The following is a 20,217-nucleotide window of genomic DNA, read 5'->3' on the forward strand; positions in this document are numbered from 1 at the left end:
TGTATATATACAGTATATATATATATATATATATATATATATATATATATATAAACACATAGCAATAATGGTGGTAGTGGGTACACATCCCTAGTCACAGTCACATGAATATTGACATCTGCCATCTTGCATCAGACTGAGCCACAACATTTTATTGCACGAAAAAATTTGAGTTTTTTTTTTTTTTTTTTTCAATTTGTGCTGACTTAAAAAAATGTCCGTCGATGTCGTTTGTCACCTCCTCCACTTTATTGAACGTTCACACCTGCATGAGAGAGTCCCCACCAATGCCAGGTGGGGTACGTGGTGCTGGTCTGCTCCCTCCAAGGCCCCAAAAGGCAGAAAGAAAGGAGGCTCCTTGTTTAAAGTCCACCTCCAAAAGGCACACAGTTCCTTCTAGAAACTTACATCACTAATAATTATTATTAATAATCACATTACCTATCACCTCTAATAATTATTAATAATCACCATCCCTTTCACCAGTAATAATGATGATTAATAATCAGGTTACTACGCTCCCAACAATAAAGGTGTTGAACTAGGAGTGTTTACAAAAAGTCTCAGACGGATGAGACATGATTGACATGGTCCATAATTATGTCATAATATTAATAATAATAATAATGATAGTTTAGGCCACTCCCTTGTTGACCACAGAGAACTTTTTGTGCAGGAAGGCTTCAACGTGCGGCCAAATCTTGTTGGTCTCTGTCCCTCGGAACGTCTCCAACACTCCTTTACTCCTGCAACACACGTCACAACTCATATCTCATATCATAACTCCTATTTCACGTCATAACTAATATTTCATCTCATAACTCGTATGTCATGTCATACCTCATATTTCACATCACAACTCCTATCTCACCTCATACCTCATATTTCATCTCATAACTCATATTTCACCTCATAACTCCTATGTCACCTCACAACTCATATTTCATGTCATAACTTATATTTCACCTCACAACTCATATTTCATGTCATAACTTATACCTCATCTCATAACTCATATTTAATCTCATAAGCATATTTCACGTCAGAACTTGTATTTCATAACTCCTATTTCATGTCATAACTCATACTTCATCTCATAACTCATATTTAATCTCATAATAAGCATATTTCACGTCATAACTTGTGTTTCATAACTCCTATTTCATGTCATAACTCATATTTCACATCACAACTCAATTCATGTCATAACTCATATTTCATGTCATAACTCATTTCATGTCATAACTCATATTTCATGTCATAACTCATTTCATGTCATAACTCATTTTTCATGACAACTCATATTTCATCACATAACTCATTTCATGTCATAACTCATATTTCATGACAACTCATATTTCATCACATAACTCATATTTCATAAATCCTGATTTATGTCATAACTCATTTTGTGTCATAACTCATATTACATCAAATAACTCATATTTCGTCAAATAACTCCTATGTCATAACTCAATTCATGTCATAACTCATATTTCATGTCATAACTCATTTCATGTCATAACTTCATAACTCATATTTCATGACAACTCATATTTCATGACAACTCATATTTCATCACATAACTCATATTTCACATAACTCATATTTCATAAATCATGATTTATGTCATAACTCATATGTTGTGTCATAACTCATATTTCATCAAATAACTCATATTTCGTCAAATAACTCCCATGTCATAACTCATTGCATGTCATTACTCATATTTCATGTCATAACATATTTAATATCAGAACTCATATTTCATCAAATAACTCATATTTCATCAAATAACTCATATGTCATGTCGTAACTCATATTTAGTATCAGAACTCTTATTTCATGTCACAACTAATTTCACGTCACAACTAATATTTAATATCATAAATCCTATTTCATGTCAAAACTCATATTTCACGTCATAACTCATGTCACCTCATAACTCATATGTCACCTCATAGCTCTTATGTCACCTCATAACTCATATTTCACATAACTCATTTCATGTCATTACTCATATTTCATGTCATAACATTTAATATCTGAACTCATATTTCATCAAATAACTCATGTCATGTCATAACTCATATTTCATGTCATAACTCATATGTCATCGAATAACTCATATGTCATGTCATAACTCATATTTAGTATCAGAACTCGTATTTCATGTCATAACTCATATTTCACGTTATAAATATTTAATATAAATCCTATTTCATGTCAAAACTCATATTTCACGTCATAACTCATATTTCTTGTCATAACTCATATTTCTCATCTTAACTCATTTCATCTCATCACTCATATTTCACGTCATCACTCATATTTCATGTCATATTTCTTGTCATAACTCAAATCCATGTCATAACTCATGTTTCATAACTCATATTTCATGTCACAACTCATATTTCACCTCATAACTCGTATTTCACCTCATAACTCATATGTCACCTCATAACTCATATTTCACATAACTCATATCATGTCATAACTCATTTCATCTCATAACTCATATTGGATATCATAACTCATATTTATCAACTCATAACTCATATTTCATGTCATAACTCATATTTCACGTCGTAACTTGTATTTCATAACTCATATTTCATGTCATACCTCAAATTTGATAACTCATATTTCACGTCAAAATTCATATTTAATATCAAAATTCATATTTCATGTCGTACGTTATTTCACATCATAACTCATATTTCACGTCATAAATCATAATATCACAACTCATTTCATAACTCATATTTCATAACTCATTTCATGCCATAACTCATATTTCTTAGCATAACTCATATTTCATGTCATAAATCATATTTCACTTCATATTTAATGTCATATTTCATGTCATAACTCAAAATTCATGTCATAACTCATATTTCACTTCATATTTAATGTCATATTTCATGTCATAACTCAAAATTCATGTCATAACTCATGTTTCATTACTCATCATATTTTATGTCATTTAATAACTCATTTCATGTCATAACTCTCATATATTTCATTTCATAACTCATTTTACGTCATAACTCATATTTCATGTCATATTTCATGTCATAACTCATATGTCACCTCATAGCTCTTATGTCACCTCATAACTCATATTTCACATAACTCATTTCATGTCATTACTCATATTTCATGTCATAACATTTAATATCAGAACTCATATTTCATGTTATAACTCATATTTCATCAAATAACTCATATGTCATGTCATAACTCATTTCATGTCATAACTCATATTTAGTATCAGAACTCGTATTTCATGTCATAGCTCATATTTCACGTCATAACTCATATTTCATGTCATAACTCATATTTCTCATAACTCATTTCATGTCATCACTCATATGTCATGTCATATTTCTTGTCATAACTCATGTTTCATAACTCATATTTCATGTCACAACTCATATTTCACCTCATAACTCGTATTTCACCTCATAACTCATATGTCACCTCATAACTCATATTTCACCTCATAACTCATATGTCACCTCATAACTCATATTTCACATAACTCATATGTCATAAATCATTTCATCTCATAACTCATATTTTATAAGTCATATTTCAAGTCATAACTCATATTTCATGCCATAACTCATATTTCATGTCATAACTCATATTTCTCAAGTCATATTTCATGTCATAACTCATATTTCACGTCGTAACTTGTATTTCATAACTCATATTTCATGCCATAACTCATATTTCATGTCATAACTCATATTTCTCAAGTCATATTTCATGTCATAACTCATATTTCACGTCGTAACTTGTATTTCATAACTCATATTTCATGTCATACCTCAAATTTGATAACTCATATTTCACGTCAAAATTCATATTTAATATCAAAACTCATATTTCATGTCATACCTTATTTCACATCATAACTCATATTTCACGTCATAAATCATAATTAATATCACAACTCATTTCATAACTCATATTTCATAACTCATGTCATGCCATAACTCATTTCTTAGCATAACTCATATTTCATGTCATAACTCTATAATATTACATGTCATAACTCTATCATATTTCATGTCATAACTCATATTTCACATCATATTTAATGTCATATTTCATGTCATAACTCAAAATTTGTCATAACTCATGTTTCATAACTCATATTTTATGTCATTTCATAACTCATATTTCATTTCATAACTCATTTCACATCATAACTCATATTTCATGTCATATTTCATGTCATAACTCATATTTCATCTCATAACCCTCATATAATTAATATTTTATGTCATACGTCATATTTAACCTCACAACTCATATTTCACATTATAACTCATATTTCATATCATAACTCAGATTTCACCTCATAACTCATATTTCATCTCATAACCCTCATATAATTAATATTTTATGTCATACGTCATATTTAACGTCACAACTCATATTTCACGTCGTAACTCATATTTCATATCATAACTCAGATTTCACCTCATAACTCATATTTCATGTCATAACTCATGACATAACTCATACTTCATGTCACAACTCATATGTTATATCATGACTCATATTTCATATAACTTATATTTCATGTCATAACTCATTTAATTTCACTCATTAATATAACAACTGTAGTATTCAAGGACTAGACTTGTGTACCTGTAGTATTCTAGTGCACGACTTGTGTACCTTTAGAATTCTAGTACACAACTTGTGTACCTGTAGTATTCTAGTACAAGACTTGTGTACCTGTAGTATTCTAGGACAGGTTCAGTCTGGGTTTGGTAGGCCTTCAGTCTCCTCATGACTGTCTCAGGTGTGTCATCATCCCTCTGGATCAGAGGTTCACCTGTGACATCATCACGACCCTAAAAGCCACAATGAAAGGTTGACAACGTGGACGGATCAATAGGATATGACTCAGCAAGTTATGGATCACTAAGTCATGGATCAATAATTGATGGATGATAACTAAATGCGGAGACAACAACAATTAAGAGAGTTCCCAAAGAAAGTCTGATTGTTGACATTTATTCTTACATACATTTTACATTCAAAACAACTTAAAAACACCTGCAGTAATTAAAAGCACTTAAAATTATGAAAAATAAAGGAGTGATTAAAAGCATTTCGAATTATGAACAAAAAAAGGAGTGACTAAAAGCACTTAGAATAATGAAAAATAGAGTAGTTAAAAGTACTTAGAATTATGGAAAATAAGGGCCTAATTAAAAGCACTAAAAGTTATGAATAATATATAAGTAATTAAAAGCACTTAGAATTGTGAAAAATAAAGGAGTGATTAAAAGTACTTAAAATTAAAAGAGTGAATAAAATTACTTACAATGTCAAATAAAAAAAGGATTAATTCAAAGTACTTACAGTGATTAAAAGTAGAATAAAGGAGTGATTAAAAGTACTAAGAATTACAAAAAAATCAAAGGAGTGATTAAAATAACTTAGAATGATTAAAAATAAAGGCGGAAATTAAGAGCGCTTAGAAATATGAACAATAAAGGAGTGATTGAAAGCATTTAGAATGATGAAAAATAAAGGAGAAATTAAAAGCACTTGGAATTATGAAAGATAAAGGAGTGATTAAAATCAGTTAGAATGATGAACAAAAGGAGGTATTAAAAGTACGTAGAATTACGAAAAATAAAGGACTGACAAAGTACTTACAATTATGGATAATAAAGGATCAATTAAAAGTACTTGTAGTGATTAAAAGCACTTAGAATTATGAAAAATAAAGGACTGATTAAAAGTACTTAGAATTGTGAAAAATAAAGGACAGATTAAAATCACTTGGAATTATGAAAGATAAACGAGTGATTAAAATCACTTAGAATGATGAACAAAAGGAGTGATTAAAAGTACTTTGAATTACGAAAAAAAAGGACTGACAAAGTACTTACAATTATGAATAGTAAAGGATTAATTAAAAGTACTTGGAGTGATTAAAAAAACTTAGAATTATGAAAAATAAAGGAGTAATTAAAAGCACTTAGAATTATGAATGATAAAGGAGTGATTAAAAGCACTTAAAATTATTAAAAACAAAGGAGTGATTGAAAGTACTTGGAAGTACAAAAAATAAAGGAGAGATTAAAAGCACTTAGAATTATGAATAATAAAGGAGTGATTAAGAGTACTTAGAATTACGAAAAATCAAGGAGTGATTAAAAGTACTTGGATTGATTAAAAGTACTTAGAATTATGGAAAATAAAAGGCTTAATTAAAAGCACTAACAATTATGAATAATAAAGGAACGATTAAAAGCACTTAGAATTATGAAAAATAAAGGAGTGATTAAAAGCACTAAACATGAATAATAAAGGAGTGATTTGTGTGAATGTGAGTGTGAATGTTGTCTGTCTATCTGTGTTGGCCCTGCGATGAGGTGGCGACTTGTCCAGGGTGTACCCCGCCTTCCGCCCGATTGTAGCTGATATAGGCGCCAGCGACCCCAAACAAGGGAATAAGCGGTAGAAAATGGATGGATGATTAAAAGCACTTAAAATTATGAAAAATAAAGGAGTGATTAAAAGTACTTAGAATAACAAAAAATAAAGGAGTAATTAAAAGCACTTAGAATTGCAAACAATAAAGGAGTAATTGAAAGTACTTAGAATTATGGAAAATAAAGGCGTAATTGAAAGTACTTAGAATTATGGAAAATAAAGGCGTAATTAAAAACACTTAGATTTATGAACAATAAAGGAGTGATTAAAAGCACTTAGAATGATGAACAATAAAGGACTGATTAAAAGTACTTAAAAAGATGAAAAATTTAAAATACTTATAATGATGAATAATCAAGGAGTGATTAAAAGCACTTATAATGGTGAAAAATAAAGGCGTGATTAAAAGTACTTGGAATTGTGAAAAATGAAGGAGTAATTGATAGCACTCAGAATTATGTATAATAAAGGAGTGATTAAAAGCACTTAAAATTATGAAAAATAAAGGAGTGATTAAAAGTACTTGGAATTACAAAAAATAAAGGAGTGATTAAAAGCACTATAAATTATGAATAATAGTGGAACGATTAAAAGCACTTAAAATTATGAAAAATAAAGGAGTGTTTAAAAGCACTAAACATTATGAATAATAAAGGAGTGATTAAAAGAACTTTGAATTACGAAAAATAAAGGAGTGATTAAAAGCACTATAAATTATGAATAATAGTGGAACGATTAAAAGCACTTCAGATTGTGAAAAATAAAGGAGTGATTAAAAGCACTAAACATGAATAATAAAGAAATGATTAAAAGCACTTGGAATTACGAAGAATAAAGGAGTGATTAAAAGCACTTAAATTGATGAATAATAAAGGAGTGATAAAAAGTACTTAGAATTACGAAAAATAAAGGAGTGATTAAAAGCACTAAACATTATGAATAATAAAGTAGTGATTAAAAGCACTTAGAATTATGAAAAATAAAAGAGTGATTAAAAGCACTAAAAATAATGACTAATTAAGGAGTGATAAAAAAGTACTTAGAATTAAGAAAAATAAAGGAGTGATTAAAAGTACTTGGAGTGATTAAAAGTACTTAGAATTATGGAAAATAAAGGCGTAATTAAAAGCACTACGGTATAAATTATGAATAATAGTGGAACGATTAAAAGCACTTAAAATTATGAAAAATAAAAGAGTGATTAAAAGCACTAAAAACATTATGAATAATAAAGGAGTGATTAAAAGCACTTGGAATTATGAAAAATAAAGGAGTGATTAAAAGTACTTAGAGTTATGGAAAATAAAGGCGTGATTAAAAACACTTGGATTTATGAACAATAAAGGAGTGATTAAAAGCACTTAGAATGATGAACAATAAAGAACTGATTTAAAGTACTTAGAAAGAAGGAAAAATAGGAGAAATTAAAAGTACTTGTATTAGTGAAAAATAAGTGATTAAAAGTACTTGGAATTGTGAAAAATAAAGGAGTAATTAAAAGCACTTAGAATTATGTATAATAAAGGAGTGATTAAAAGCACTTAAAATTATGAAAAATAAAGGAGTGATTAAAAGTACTTGGATTGATTAAAAGTACTTAAAATTATGGAAAATAAAGGCGTAATTAAAAGCACTATAAATTATGAATAATAGTGGAACGATTAAAAGCACTTCAAATTGTGAAAAATAAAGGAGTGATTAAAAGCACTAAACATGAATAATAAAGGAATGATTAAAAGCACTTGGAATTACGAAAAATAAAGGAGTGATTAAAAGCACTTAAAATGATGAATAATAAAGGAGTGATAAAAAGTACTTAGAATTACGAAAAATAAAGAAGTGATTAAAAGTACTTGGATTGATTAAAAGTACTTAGAAATATGGAAAATAAAGGCGTAATTAAAAACACTTAGATGTATGAACAATAAAGGAGTGATTAAAAGCACTTAAAATGATGAACAATAAAGAACTGATAAAAAGTACTTAGAAAGATGAAAAATAGGAGAAATTAAAAGTACTTGTATCGGTGAAAAATAAGTGAATAAAAGTACTTGGAATTGTGAAAAATAAAGGAGTAATTAAAAGCACTTAAAATTATGCATAATAAAGGAGTGATTAAATGCACTTAAAATTATGAAAAATAAAGGAGTGATTAAATGTACTTGGAATTACGAAAAATAAAGGAGTGATTAAAAGCACTATAAATTATGAATAATAGTGGAACGATTAAAAGCACTTTAAATTATGAAAAATAAAGGAGTGATTAAAAGCACTAAACATTATGAATAATAAAGGAGTGATTAAAAGCACTAACAATTAGAATTATGAAAAATAAAGGAGTGATTAAAGGCACTTGGAATTATGAAAAATAAAGGAGTGATATAAAGCACTTAAAATGATGACTAATAAAGGAGTGATAAAAAGTACTTAGAATTCCGAAAAATAAAGGAGTGATTAAAAGTACTTGGATTGATTAAAAGTACTTAGAATTATGGAAAATAAAGGCGTAATTAAAAGCTCTAAAAATTATGAATAATAAAGGAACGATTAAAAGCACTTAGAATTATGAAAAATAAAGGAGTAATTACAAGCACTTAGAATTATGAAAAATAAAGGAGTGATTAAAAGCACTAAACATGAATAATAAAGAAGTGATTAAAAGCACATAAAATTATGAAAAATAAGGAAGTGATTAAAAGTACTTAGAATTACAAAAAATAAAGGCGTAATTAAAAGCACTTAGAATTGCAAACAATAAAGGAGTAGTTAAAAGTACTTAGAATTATGGAAAATAAAGGCGTAATTAAAAACACTTAGATGTATGACCAATAAAGGAGTGATTAAAAGCACTTAGAATGATGAACAATAAAGAACTGATAAAAAATTACTTAGAAAGATGAAAAATAGGAGAAATTAAAAGTACTTGTATTGGTGAAAAATAAGTGAATGAAAGTACTTGGAATTGTGAAAAATAAAGGAGTAATTAAAAGCACTTAAAATTATGTATAATAAAGGAGTGATTAAAAGCACTTAAAATTATGAAAAATAAGGGAGTGATTAAATGTACTTGGAATTACGAAAAATAAAGGAGTGATTAAAAGCACTATAAATTATGAATAATAGTGGAACGATTAAAAGCACTTTAAATTATGAAAAATAAAGGAGTGATTAAAAGCACTAACAATTAGAATTATGAAAAATAAAGGAGTGATTAAAAGCACTTGGAATTACGAAAAATAAAGGAGTGATATAAAGCACTTAAAATGATGAATAATAAGGGAGTGATTAAAAGTACTTAGAATTACGAAAAATAAAGGAGTGATTAAAAGTACTTGGATTGATTAAAAGTACTTAGAATTATGGAAAATAAAGAAGTGATTAAAAGCACTTGGAATGATGAAAAATAAAACAGTAAGCACTTGGAATGATGAATAACAAAGGAGTGAGTAAAAGCACTTACAATGATGAAAAATAGGAGTAATTAAAAGCACTTACAGGCACTTTAGGCGGGTTGAAGTCCACGTTGTAAACTCTGCCGCTGGGCAGGTGAGTCCAGCGAGAAGTCAGTCGCTGTCTGATGATGTGAAAAGGAACCTGCAGGTTGATGACAGTGTCCACGCTGTAACACTCCTCCAGAGACTCTGCCTGAGACAACGTGCGAGGGAAACCTGCTGGCCCACATAACTCAACTCAACATTCACTCAGGCTACTTTCTCTACTAAAACTATTTCTTAGCTAGCTGACTACTTCCTGGTTCACGAAAGACAACGTAAGATTACAAAACTGCAACATTTTACGTTTAGAAGTGAGTTAACAGATCAAATGTAACTTAAGAAGTGAAAAAATAAAATAAAATGTGTATTATAAACCGCAGGAGTGCTTGTTTGTTAGCTAGCAGACTACTTCCCGGTTCACAAAAGACGACGTAAGATTACAAAACTGCAACATTTTACGTTTAGAAGTGAGTTAACTGATCAAATGTAACTTAAGAAGTGAAAAAATAAAATAAAATGTGTATTATAAACCGCAGGAGTGCTTGTTTGTTAGCTAGCAGACTACTTCCCGGTTCACAAAAGACGACGTAAGATTACAAAACTGCAACATTTTACGTTTAGAAGTGAGTTAACTGATCAAATGTAACTTAAGAAGCGAAAAAATAAAATAAATGGTGTCATAAAATGTGTATTATAAACCGTTGGAGTGCTTGTTTGTTAGCTAGCGGACTACTTCCTGGTTCAGGAAAGACGACGTAAGATTACAAAACTGTAACATTTTACTTTTAGAAGTGAGTTAACTGATCAAATGTAACTTAAGAAGTGAAAAAATAAGATAAATTGTCTCATAAATAGTTTTTTAAATGTGTATTATTAGCCGTATGAGTGCTTGTTTGATAGCTAGCTGAATACTTCCTGGTTTTATCGAGGACGACGTAACATTTTACTTATAGAAGTGAGTTAACTGATCAAATATAACTTAAGAAGTGAAAAAATAAAATAAATTGTGTCATAAAATGTGTATTTTTAACCGTAGGAGTGGTTGTTTGTTAGCTAGCGGACTACTTCCCGGTTCATGAAAGACGACGTAAGATTACAAAACTGTAACATTTTACTTTTAGAAGTGAGTTAACTGATCAAATGTAACTTAAGAAGTGAAAAAATAAGATAAATTGTCTCATAAAAAGTTTTTTAAATGTGTATTATTAACCGTATGAGTGCTTGTTTGTTAGCTAGCTGACTACTTCCTGGTTTTATCGAGGACAACGTAAAATTTTACCTTTAAAAGTGAGTGAACTGATCAAATGCAGCTTAAAGAAGTGATAAAATTAAAATTAATTGTGTCATAGAATATGTATTTTTAACAGTAGGAGTGCTTATTTGTTAGTTAGCGGACTACTTCCTGGTTCACGAAAGACGACGTAAGATTACAAAACTGTAACATTTTATGTTTAGAAGTGAGTTAACTGATCAAATGTAACTTAAGAAGTAATAAAATAAAATGTGTATTATAAACCCCAGGAGTGCTTGTTTGTTAGCTAGCAGACTACTTCCCGGTTCACAAAAGACGACGTAAGATTACAAAACTGCAACATTTTACATTTAGAAGTGAGTTAACTGATAAAATGTAACTTAAGAAGCGAAAAAATAAAATAAATTGTGTCATAAAATGTGTATTATAAACCGTTGGAGTGCTTGTTTGTTAGCTAGCGGACTACTTCCTGGTTCAGGAAAGACGACGTAAGATTACAAAACTGTAACATTTTACTTTTAGAAGTGAGTTAACTGATCAAATGTAACTTAAGAAGTGAAAAAATAAGATAAATTGTCTCAGAATTTTTTTTTTAAATGTGTATTATTAGCCGTATGAGTGCTTGTTTGCTAGCTAGCATACTACTTCCTGGTTCACAGGAAGTAGATCATCATTAAAGTCGTTTACAACACAAGACAGGAAGTAGATGAAGATGGAAGTTGTTTACAACACAAGACAGGAAGTAGATGAAGATGGAAGTTGTTTACAACACAAGACAGGAAGTAGATGAATGTGGAAGTTGTTTACAACACAAGACAGGAAGTAGATGAAAGTGGAAGTTGTTTACAACACAAGACAGGAAGTAGATGAAGATGGAAGTTGTTTACAACACAAGACAGGAAGTAGATGAAGATGGAAGTTGTTTACAATACAAGACAGGAAGTAGATCAGCAGTAAAGTCTTTGCAACACAAGACAGGAAGTAGATGAAGATGGAAGTTGTTTACAACACAAGACAGGAAGTAGATGAAGATGGAAGTTGTTTACAACACAAGACAGGAAGTAGATGAACATTGAAGTTGTTTACAACACGAGACAGGAAGTAGATGAAGATGGAAGTTGTTTACAACACAAGACAGGAAGTAGATGAAGATGGAAGTTGTTTACAACACAAGACAGGAAGTAGATGAAGATGGAAGTTGTTTACAACACAAGACAGGAAGTAGATGAAAATGGAAGTGGTTACCGTCCAGCAGCCAGCTGCTGTCTTGCAGCAGTGTCAGCTCTCTGAGGATGAGGCGAGATATGATCTGATCTGGAACCAGCTGGCCTTCATCGATACTCGCCTTCATCAGCAGCCCCAGCTCTGACAACACAACATGACACACTATTTAACACACTATATAACACACAACATGACACACTATTTAAAACACAACATGGCACATAATATGACACACTATATGTCACACAACATGGCACACTATTTAACACACTATATAACACACAACATGGCACACTATATAACACACAACATGACACACTATTTAACACACTAAATAAAACACAACATGACACACTATTTAACACACAACATGGCACACAACATGACATACTATATGTCACACAACATGCACACTATTTAACACACTATATGTCACACAACATGGCACACTATATAACACACTATATGACACACAACATGGCACACTAACACACTATATAACACACAACATGGCACATAATATGACATACTATATGTCCCACAACATGGCACCCTATATAACACACAACATGGCACACTATATAACACACAACATGACACACTATTTAAACACAACATGGCACATAATATGACATACTATATGTCACCCAACATGGCACACTATATAACACACAACATGACACACTATTTAAAACACAACATAGCACCCTATTTAACACACTATATAACACACAACATGGCACATAATATGACACTACATGTCACACAACATGGCACACTATTTAACACACTGTATAACACACAACATGGCACACTATATAACACACAACATGACACACTATTTAAAACACAACATGGCACATAATATGACATACTATATGTCAACCAACATGGCACACTATTTAACACACTGTATAACACACAATATGGCACACTATTTAAAACACAACATGGCACATAATATGACATACTATAAATATGTCACCCAACATGGCACTATATAACACACAACATGACACACTATTTAAAACACAACATGGCACATAACATGACATACCATATGTCACACAACATGGCACATAATATGACATACTATAAATATGTCACCCAACATGGCACTATATAACACACAACATGACACACTATTTAAAACACAACATGGCACATAACATGACATACCATATGTCACACAACATGGCACATAATATGACATACTATAAATATGTCACCCAACATGGCACTATATAACACACAACATGACACACTATTTAAAACACAACATGGCACATAACATGACATACCATATGTCACACAACATGGCACATAATATGACATACTATAAATATGTCACCCAACATGGCACTATATAACACACAACATGACACACTATTTAAAACACAACATGGCACATAACATGACATACCATATGTCACACAACATGGCACACTATTTAACACACTAAATGTCACACAACATGACACACTATATAACACACAACATGACACACTATTTAAAACAACATGGCACATAATATGACATACTATATGTCACACAACATGGCACACTATATAACACACAACATGGCACACTATATAACACACATCATGACACACTATTTAACACACTATATAACACACAACATGGCACACTATTTAAAACAACATGGCACATAATATGACATACTATATGTCACACAACATGGCACACTAACACACTATAACACAACATGGCGGGACGGCGTGGCGCAGTGGGAGAGTGGCCGTGTGCAACCCGAGGGTCCCTGGTTCAAATCCCACCTAGTACCAACCTCGTCACGTCCGTTGTGTCCTGAGCAAGACACTTCACCCTTGCTCCTGATGGGTGCTGGTTGGCGCCTTGCATGGCAGCTCCCTCCATCAGTGTGTGTGAATGTGTGTGAATGGGTAAATGTGGAAGTAATGTCAAAGCGCTTTGAGTACCTTGAAGGTAGAAAAGCGCTATACAAGTACAACCCATTTATCATTTAACATGGCACACTATTTAACACACAACATGGCACACTATATAACACATAACATGGCACACTATTTAACACACTATATAACACACAACATGGCACACTATTTAAAACAACATGGCACATAATATGACATTCTATATGTCACACAACATGGCACACTATTCAACACACTATAACACATAACATGGCACACTATTTAACACACAACATGGCACACTATATAACACATAACATGGCACACTATACAACACACAACATGGCACACTATACAACACACAACATGGCACACTATTTAAAACAACATGGCACATAATATGACATACTATATGTCACACAACATGGCACACTATTTAACACACTATAACACATAACATGGCACACTATTTAACACATAACATGGCACACTATTTAACACATAACATGGCACACTATTTAACACACTATATAACACACAACATGGCACACTATATAACACATAACATGGCACACTATATAACACACAACATGGCACACTATTTAAAACAACATGGCACATAATATGACATACTATATGTCACACAACATGGCACACTATTTAACACACTATAACACATAACATGGCACACTATTTAACATACAACATGGCACACTATTTAACACATAATGGTACCCTATTTAACACACTATATAACACACAACATGGCACACTATATAACACATAACATGGCACACTATTTAACACACTATATAACACACAACATGGCACACTATATAACACATAACATGGCACACTATTTAACACACTATATAACACACAACATGGCACACTATATAACACATAACATGGCACACTATTTAACACACTGTATAACACACAACATGGCACACTATATAACACATAACATGGCACACTATTTAACACACTATATAACACACAACATGGCACACTATATAACACATAACATGGCACACTATTTAACACACTATATAACACACAACATGGCACACTATATAACACATAACATGGCACACTATTTAACACACTGTATAACACACAACATGGCACACTATATAACACATAACATGGCACACTATTTAACACACTATATAACACACAACATGGCACACTATATAACACATAACATGGCACACTATTTAACACACTATACAACACACAACATGGCACACTATATACACATAACATGGCACACTATTTAACACACTGTATAACACACAACATGGCACACTATTTAACACACTATATAACACACAACATGGCACACTATATAACACATAACATGGCACACTAACACACTATATAACACACAACATGGCACACTATATAACACATAACATGGCACACTATTTAACACACTGTATAACACACAACATGGCACACTATATAACACATAACATGGCACACTATTTAACACAAACGTAGCACACTATTTAACATTATATAACACACAATATGACACTATTTAACACTACAAAACACACAACACGGCACACTATATAACACAAAATTTCACACTATTTAACACACAACATGGCACACTATACAACACACAACATGAAACACTATTTAAAACAACATGGCACATAATGACATACTATATGTCACCCAACATGGCACACTATTTAACACACTGTATAACACACAAGATGGCACACTATATAACACATAACATGACACACTATTTAACACAAACTTGGCACACTATTTAACACTATACAACACACAATATGACACTATTTAACACTACAAAACACACAACACGGCACACTATATAACACAAAATTTCACACTAACACACAACATGGCACACTATATAACACACAACATGACACACGATTTAAAACACAACATGGCACATAATATGACATACTATATGTCACACAACATGGCACACTATTTAACACACTGTATAACACACAACATGGCACACTATATAACACACAACATGACACACTATTTAAAACACAACATGGCACATAATATGACATACTATATGTCACACAACATGGCACACTATTTAACACACTGTATAACACACAACATGGCACACTATATAACACATAACATGGCACACTATTTAACACAAACGTGGCACATAATATGACATACTATATGTCACACAACATGGCACACTACATAACACTATATAACACACAACATGGCACACTATATAACACACAACATGACACACTATTTAACAAATTATATAACACATGACATGGCACACTATATAACACATTACATGACACACTATTTAACACACTGTATAACACATAACATGATACACTATTTAACACACTATATAACACACAACATGGCACACTATATAACACATGACATGGCACACTATATAACACACTATTTGACACACAACATGGAACACTACTTAACACGTCCCTGTCATATAGAGGATCTTTGACTAGTGTTTTTGACAGTAGGTTCTTTAAAACAGCAGAGCGCTCCTGTCATATAAAAGATCTTTGACTAGCATTTTTAACAATAGGTTCAGCAGAGCGTCCCTGTCATATAAAGGATCTTTGACAGTAGGTTCTTTAAAACAGTAGCGCACTCCTGTCATTTAAAGGATCTTTGACTGGCATATTCAACAATAGGTTCAGCAGAGCGTCCCTGTCATTTAGAGGATCTTTGACAAGCGTTTTTTGACAGTAGGTTCTTTAAAACAGCAGAGCGCTCCTGTCATTTAAAGGATCTTACACAATATACAGTCAATATATTGACTTTATAAAGTCAATATATTGACATTATATACACAATATATAATCCATATACTGACATTATATACACTATATATAGTCAATATAATGACATTATATAGTCAATATATTGGCTAAATACACATTATATAGCTAATATATTGACATTATATACACTATATATAGTCAGTATATTGACATTATATACACAATATATAGTAAATATATTGGCATTATATAGTCAATATGTTGACATTATATGGTCATTATATTGACATAAACACATTATATAGTCAATATATTGACATTATATACAGAATATATGGTCAGTATATTGAAATTATATACTATATATATACAGTATATATATATATATATATATACATATATATATAGTCAATATAATTACATTATATACACTACATATATAGTCAATATAAGGACATTATATAGTCAATATATTGACATTATATACACATTTTATAGCCAAAATATTGACATCATATCCACTATATATAGTCAGTATGTTGACATTATATACACATTACATAGCCAATGTAATGACATTATTCATACAATATATTGACATTTTCACAATATATAGCCAATATATTGCCATTATATACTCTATAGTCAGTATATTGACATTATATACACAATATATAGTCCGTATACTGACATTATACGGACTATATATAGTCAATATAATAACATTATATAGTCAATATATTGGCTATATACACATTATATAGCCAATATATTGACATTATATACACTATATATAGTCAGTATATTGACATTATATACACAATATATAGTCAATACATTGGCATTATATAGTCAATATGTTGACATTATATACACATTATATAGTCAATATATTGTCATATAGTCAATATATTGACATTTTGTCATTATATTGACATTATATAGTCAATATATTGGCATTATATACAGAATATATAGTCAGTATATTGACATTATATACACTATATATATATATATATATATATAGTCAATATAATGACATTAAATACACATTATATAGTCAATATATTGAAATTATATACACAATATATAGTCAGTATATTGACATTATATACACTATATATATATATATATATACATATATATATCTATATAGTCAATATAATGACATTATGTACACTATATATATAGTCAATATAATGACATTATATAGTCAATATATTGACATTATATACACATTTTATAGCCAATATATTGACATTATATCCACTATATATAGTCAGTATGTTGACATTATATACACATTACATAACCAATATATTGACATTATTCATACAATATATTGACATTTTATGCACTATATATAGCCAATATATTGACATTATATACTCTATAGTCAGTATATTGACATTATATACACATTATATAGCCAGTATATTGACATTATAAACATTATATAGCCAATATATTGACATAATATACACACTATATAGTCAATATATTAAAATTATACATACAATATATTGACATTATACACACATGAAATAGCCAAAATATTGACATTATAAAGGGAATAAGCGGTAGGAAATGGATGGATGGATATATATAGTCAATATATTGACATTATATACACACTATATATAGTCGGTATATTGACATTATATACACATTATATAGTCAATATATTGACATTATATTGATATGATATCGACATTTTAATTTTCCTGAGGGAACTCTCCTGAAGTACTATCCATCTATCTATTATATACACTATATATAGTCAGTATATTGACATTATATACACATTACAAAGACAATATATTGACATAATATAGATGCACTAAAACGAGTAGTAGTGCAGGGACAAGTACAGTCCTTAGCAACAATGTATGTTATCTAGTATGTGCACCAATATAACTTGTAATGGCTGATATCATAAATCATAATAATCATGCACGCAGTTTCTGTGTTGCATTCGAATAATAACATCTGTGTCTTGCTTATCTTTACTGCTTGAGTATGCAGTCAAGGTGACGCGAAGGAGCAGACATTGCTCCAAAGTCCAACCACTTGTTTCCAGTGTCAACTCCTGGGACTTGCAGCAAAGCAGTTTGATGACGTCACTTTTAACCCTCTGTGTGTGTGTGTGTGTGTGTGTGTGTGTGTGTGTGTGTGTGTGTGTGTGTGTGTGTGTGTGTGTGTGTGTGTGTGTGTGTGTGTGTGTGTGTGTGTGTGTGAGAGAGAGAGATAAGGGGGTTGGGGGGGGGGGGGGTTCTCATCTCATCTCATCTCATCATCAACATTACAACATTTTCAGCAAAGTTTTGGGGGTGGGAGTGAAAAAAAAAGTGCAAAGTCACCAGTTTGAGCGTCGATGTTGGTTCTCAGAATGTCCCCACTGGAGATGTGCTGGAGGCCCAAACTTTTGCTGATCCTGCCGGAAATGGTGCCTTTACCGGAGCCGGGAGGCCCCATGATGACGGCCCGGTAGAGCCTGTGCAGAAGCATGGCGCTCAAGAAGACGAACTCCCGACACTCAGCTTTCTTTCTCCCTTCCTGGCCATCAAGCAGACGGCGGTTTTTTTTGTTTTTTTTTTTCTGGTGACGTAAGCATCAGGGGGCGTGTCCTGGAGGCTGGCCGCGCCTCCTTCCTTCAGGCAACCCGAGGAGGAAGCTGCGCAGAGCAGGATGCGCAGAGTTCCCACTCAGGCCCGGTCAAGTGTTTGTTTTGTTACGTAAGTAATTAGAAGCTATTTCCTTCAAACTATTTGTATTTTTGATATTTAGACGGTTATGGTGATAGTTAGGAAACACACCGAACAATACGTCCATTTAGATGTGCGTCATATCATATTAATAACTTAGGAAAGGGATTATTACGCAAATGTGATCATGTTTAACAGTAGTTGTTGTTTTTAATCATGTGCCGCCATCTGCAGGCCGGAAGTAGAATGACACCCTGTCGTTTCTAAGCGTTGTTCTCCATTTATTTGTTTGTAAAAATAAACATAACAGCAAACAACAATAAGCATTTTTAATATGCAAAAACACTCGAGGAATGAAGACTTCGTTCAACG

At 31.3% G+C, this 20,217-nt stretch overlaps 1 protein-coding gene across 1 annotated transcript; it reads right to left on the reverse strand.

Annotated features, from left to right (window-relative positions):
- Positions 1 to 227: 227 nt before the first annotated feature.
- ak3 (adenylate kinase 3) lies at positions 228 to 19,730 on the reverse strand. The gene is made up of 5 exons (XM_061907935.1): positions 19,501 to 19,730; positions 12,463 to 12,582; positions 9,967 to 10,139; positions 4,756 to 4,874; positions 228 to 746 (listed from the first exon to the last, which is right to left on the reverse strand). The coding sequence occupies exons 1-5, from the start codon at positions 19,646 to 19,648 to the stop codon at positions 635 to 637; spliced, it is 672 nt and encodes a 223-aa protein (XP_061763919.1). The 5' UTR covers positions 19,649 to 19,730; the 3' UTR covers positions 228 to 634.
- Between the last annotated feature and the right edge of the window lie 487 nt (positions 19,731 to 20,217).

Source organism: Nerophis ophidion, linkage group LG08 (genome assembly GCF_033978795.1).
Source record: "Nerophis ophidion isolate RoL-2023_Sa linkage group LG08, RoL_Noph_v1.0, whole genome shotgun sequence".
NCBI classification, from domain to species: Eukaryota; Metazoa; Chordata; class Actinopteri; order Syngnathiformes; family Syngnathidae; genus Nerophis; species Nerophis ophidion.

What these genes read in the sequence shown, in the direction of transcription:
- ak3 (XM_061907935.1), bottom strand. Translation starts at nt 19,648, where the DNA reads ATGCTTCTGCACAGGCTCTACCGGGCCGTCATCATGGGGCCTCCCGGC. An exon ending in CAACATCGACGCTCAAACTG is followed by an intron (nt 12,583 to 19,500) that starts GTGACTTTGCAC and finishes TTGTGTTGTCAG; the next exon opens with AGCTGGGGCTGCTGATGAAG. An exon ending in TCAACCCGCCTAAAGTGCCT is followed by an intron (nt 4,875 to 9,966) that starts GTAAGTGCTTTT and finishes TGTGGCTTTTAG; the next exon opens with GGTCGTGATGATGTCACAGG.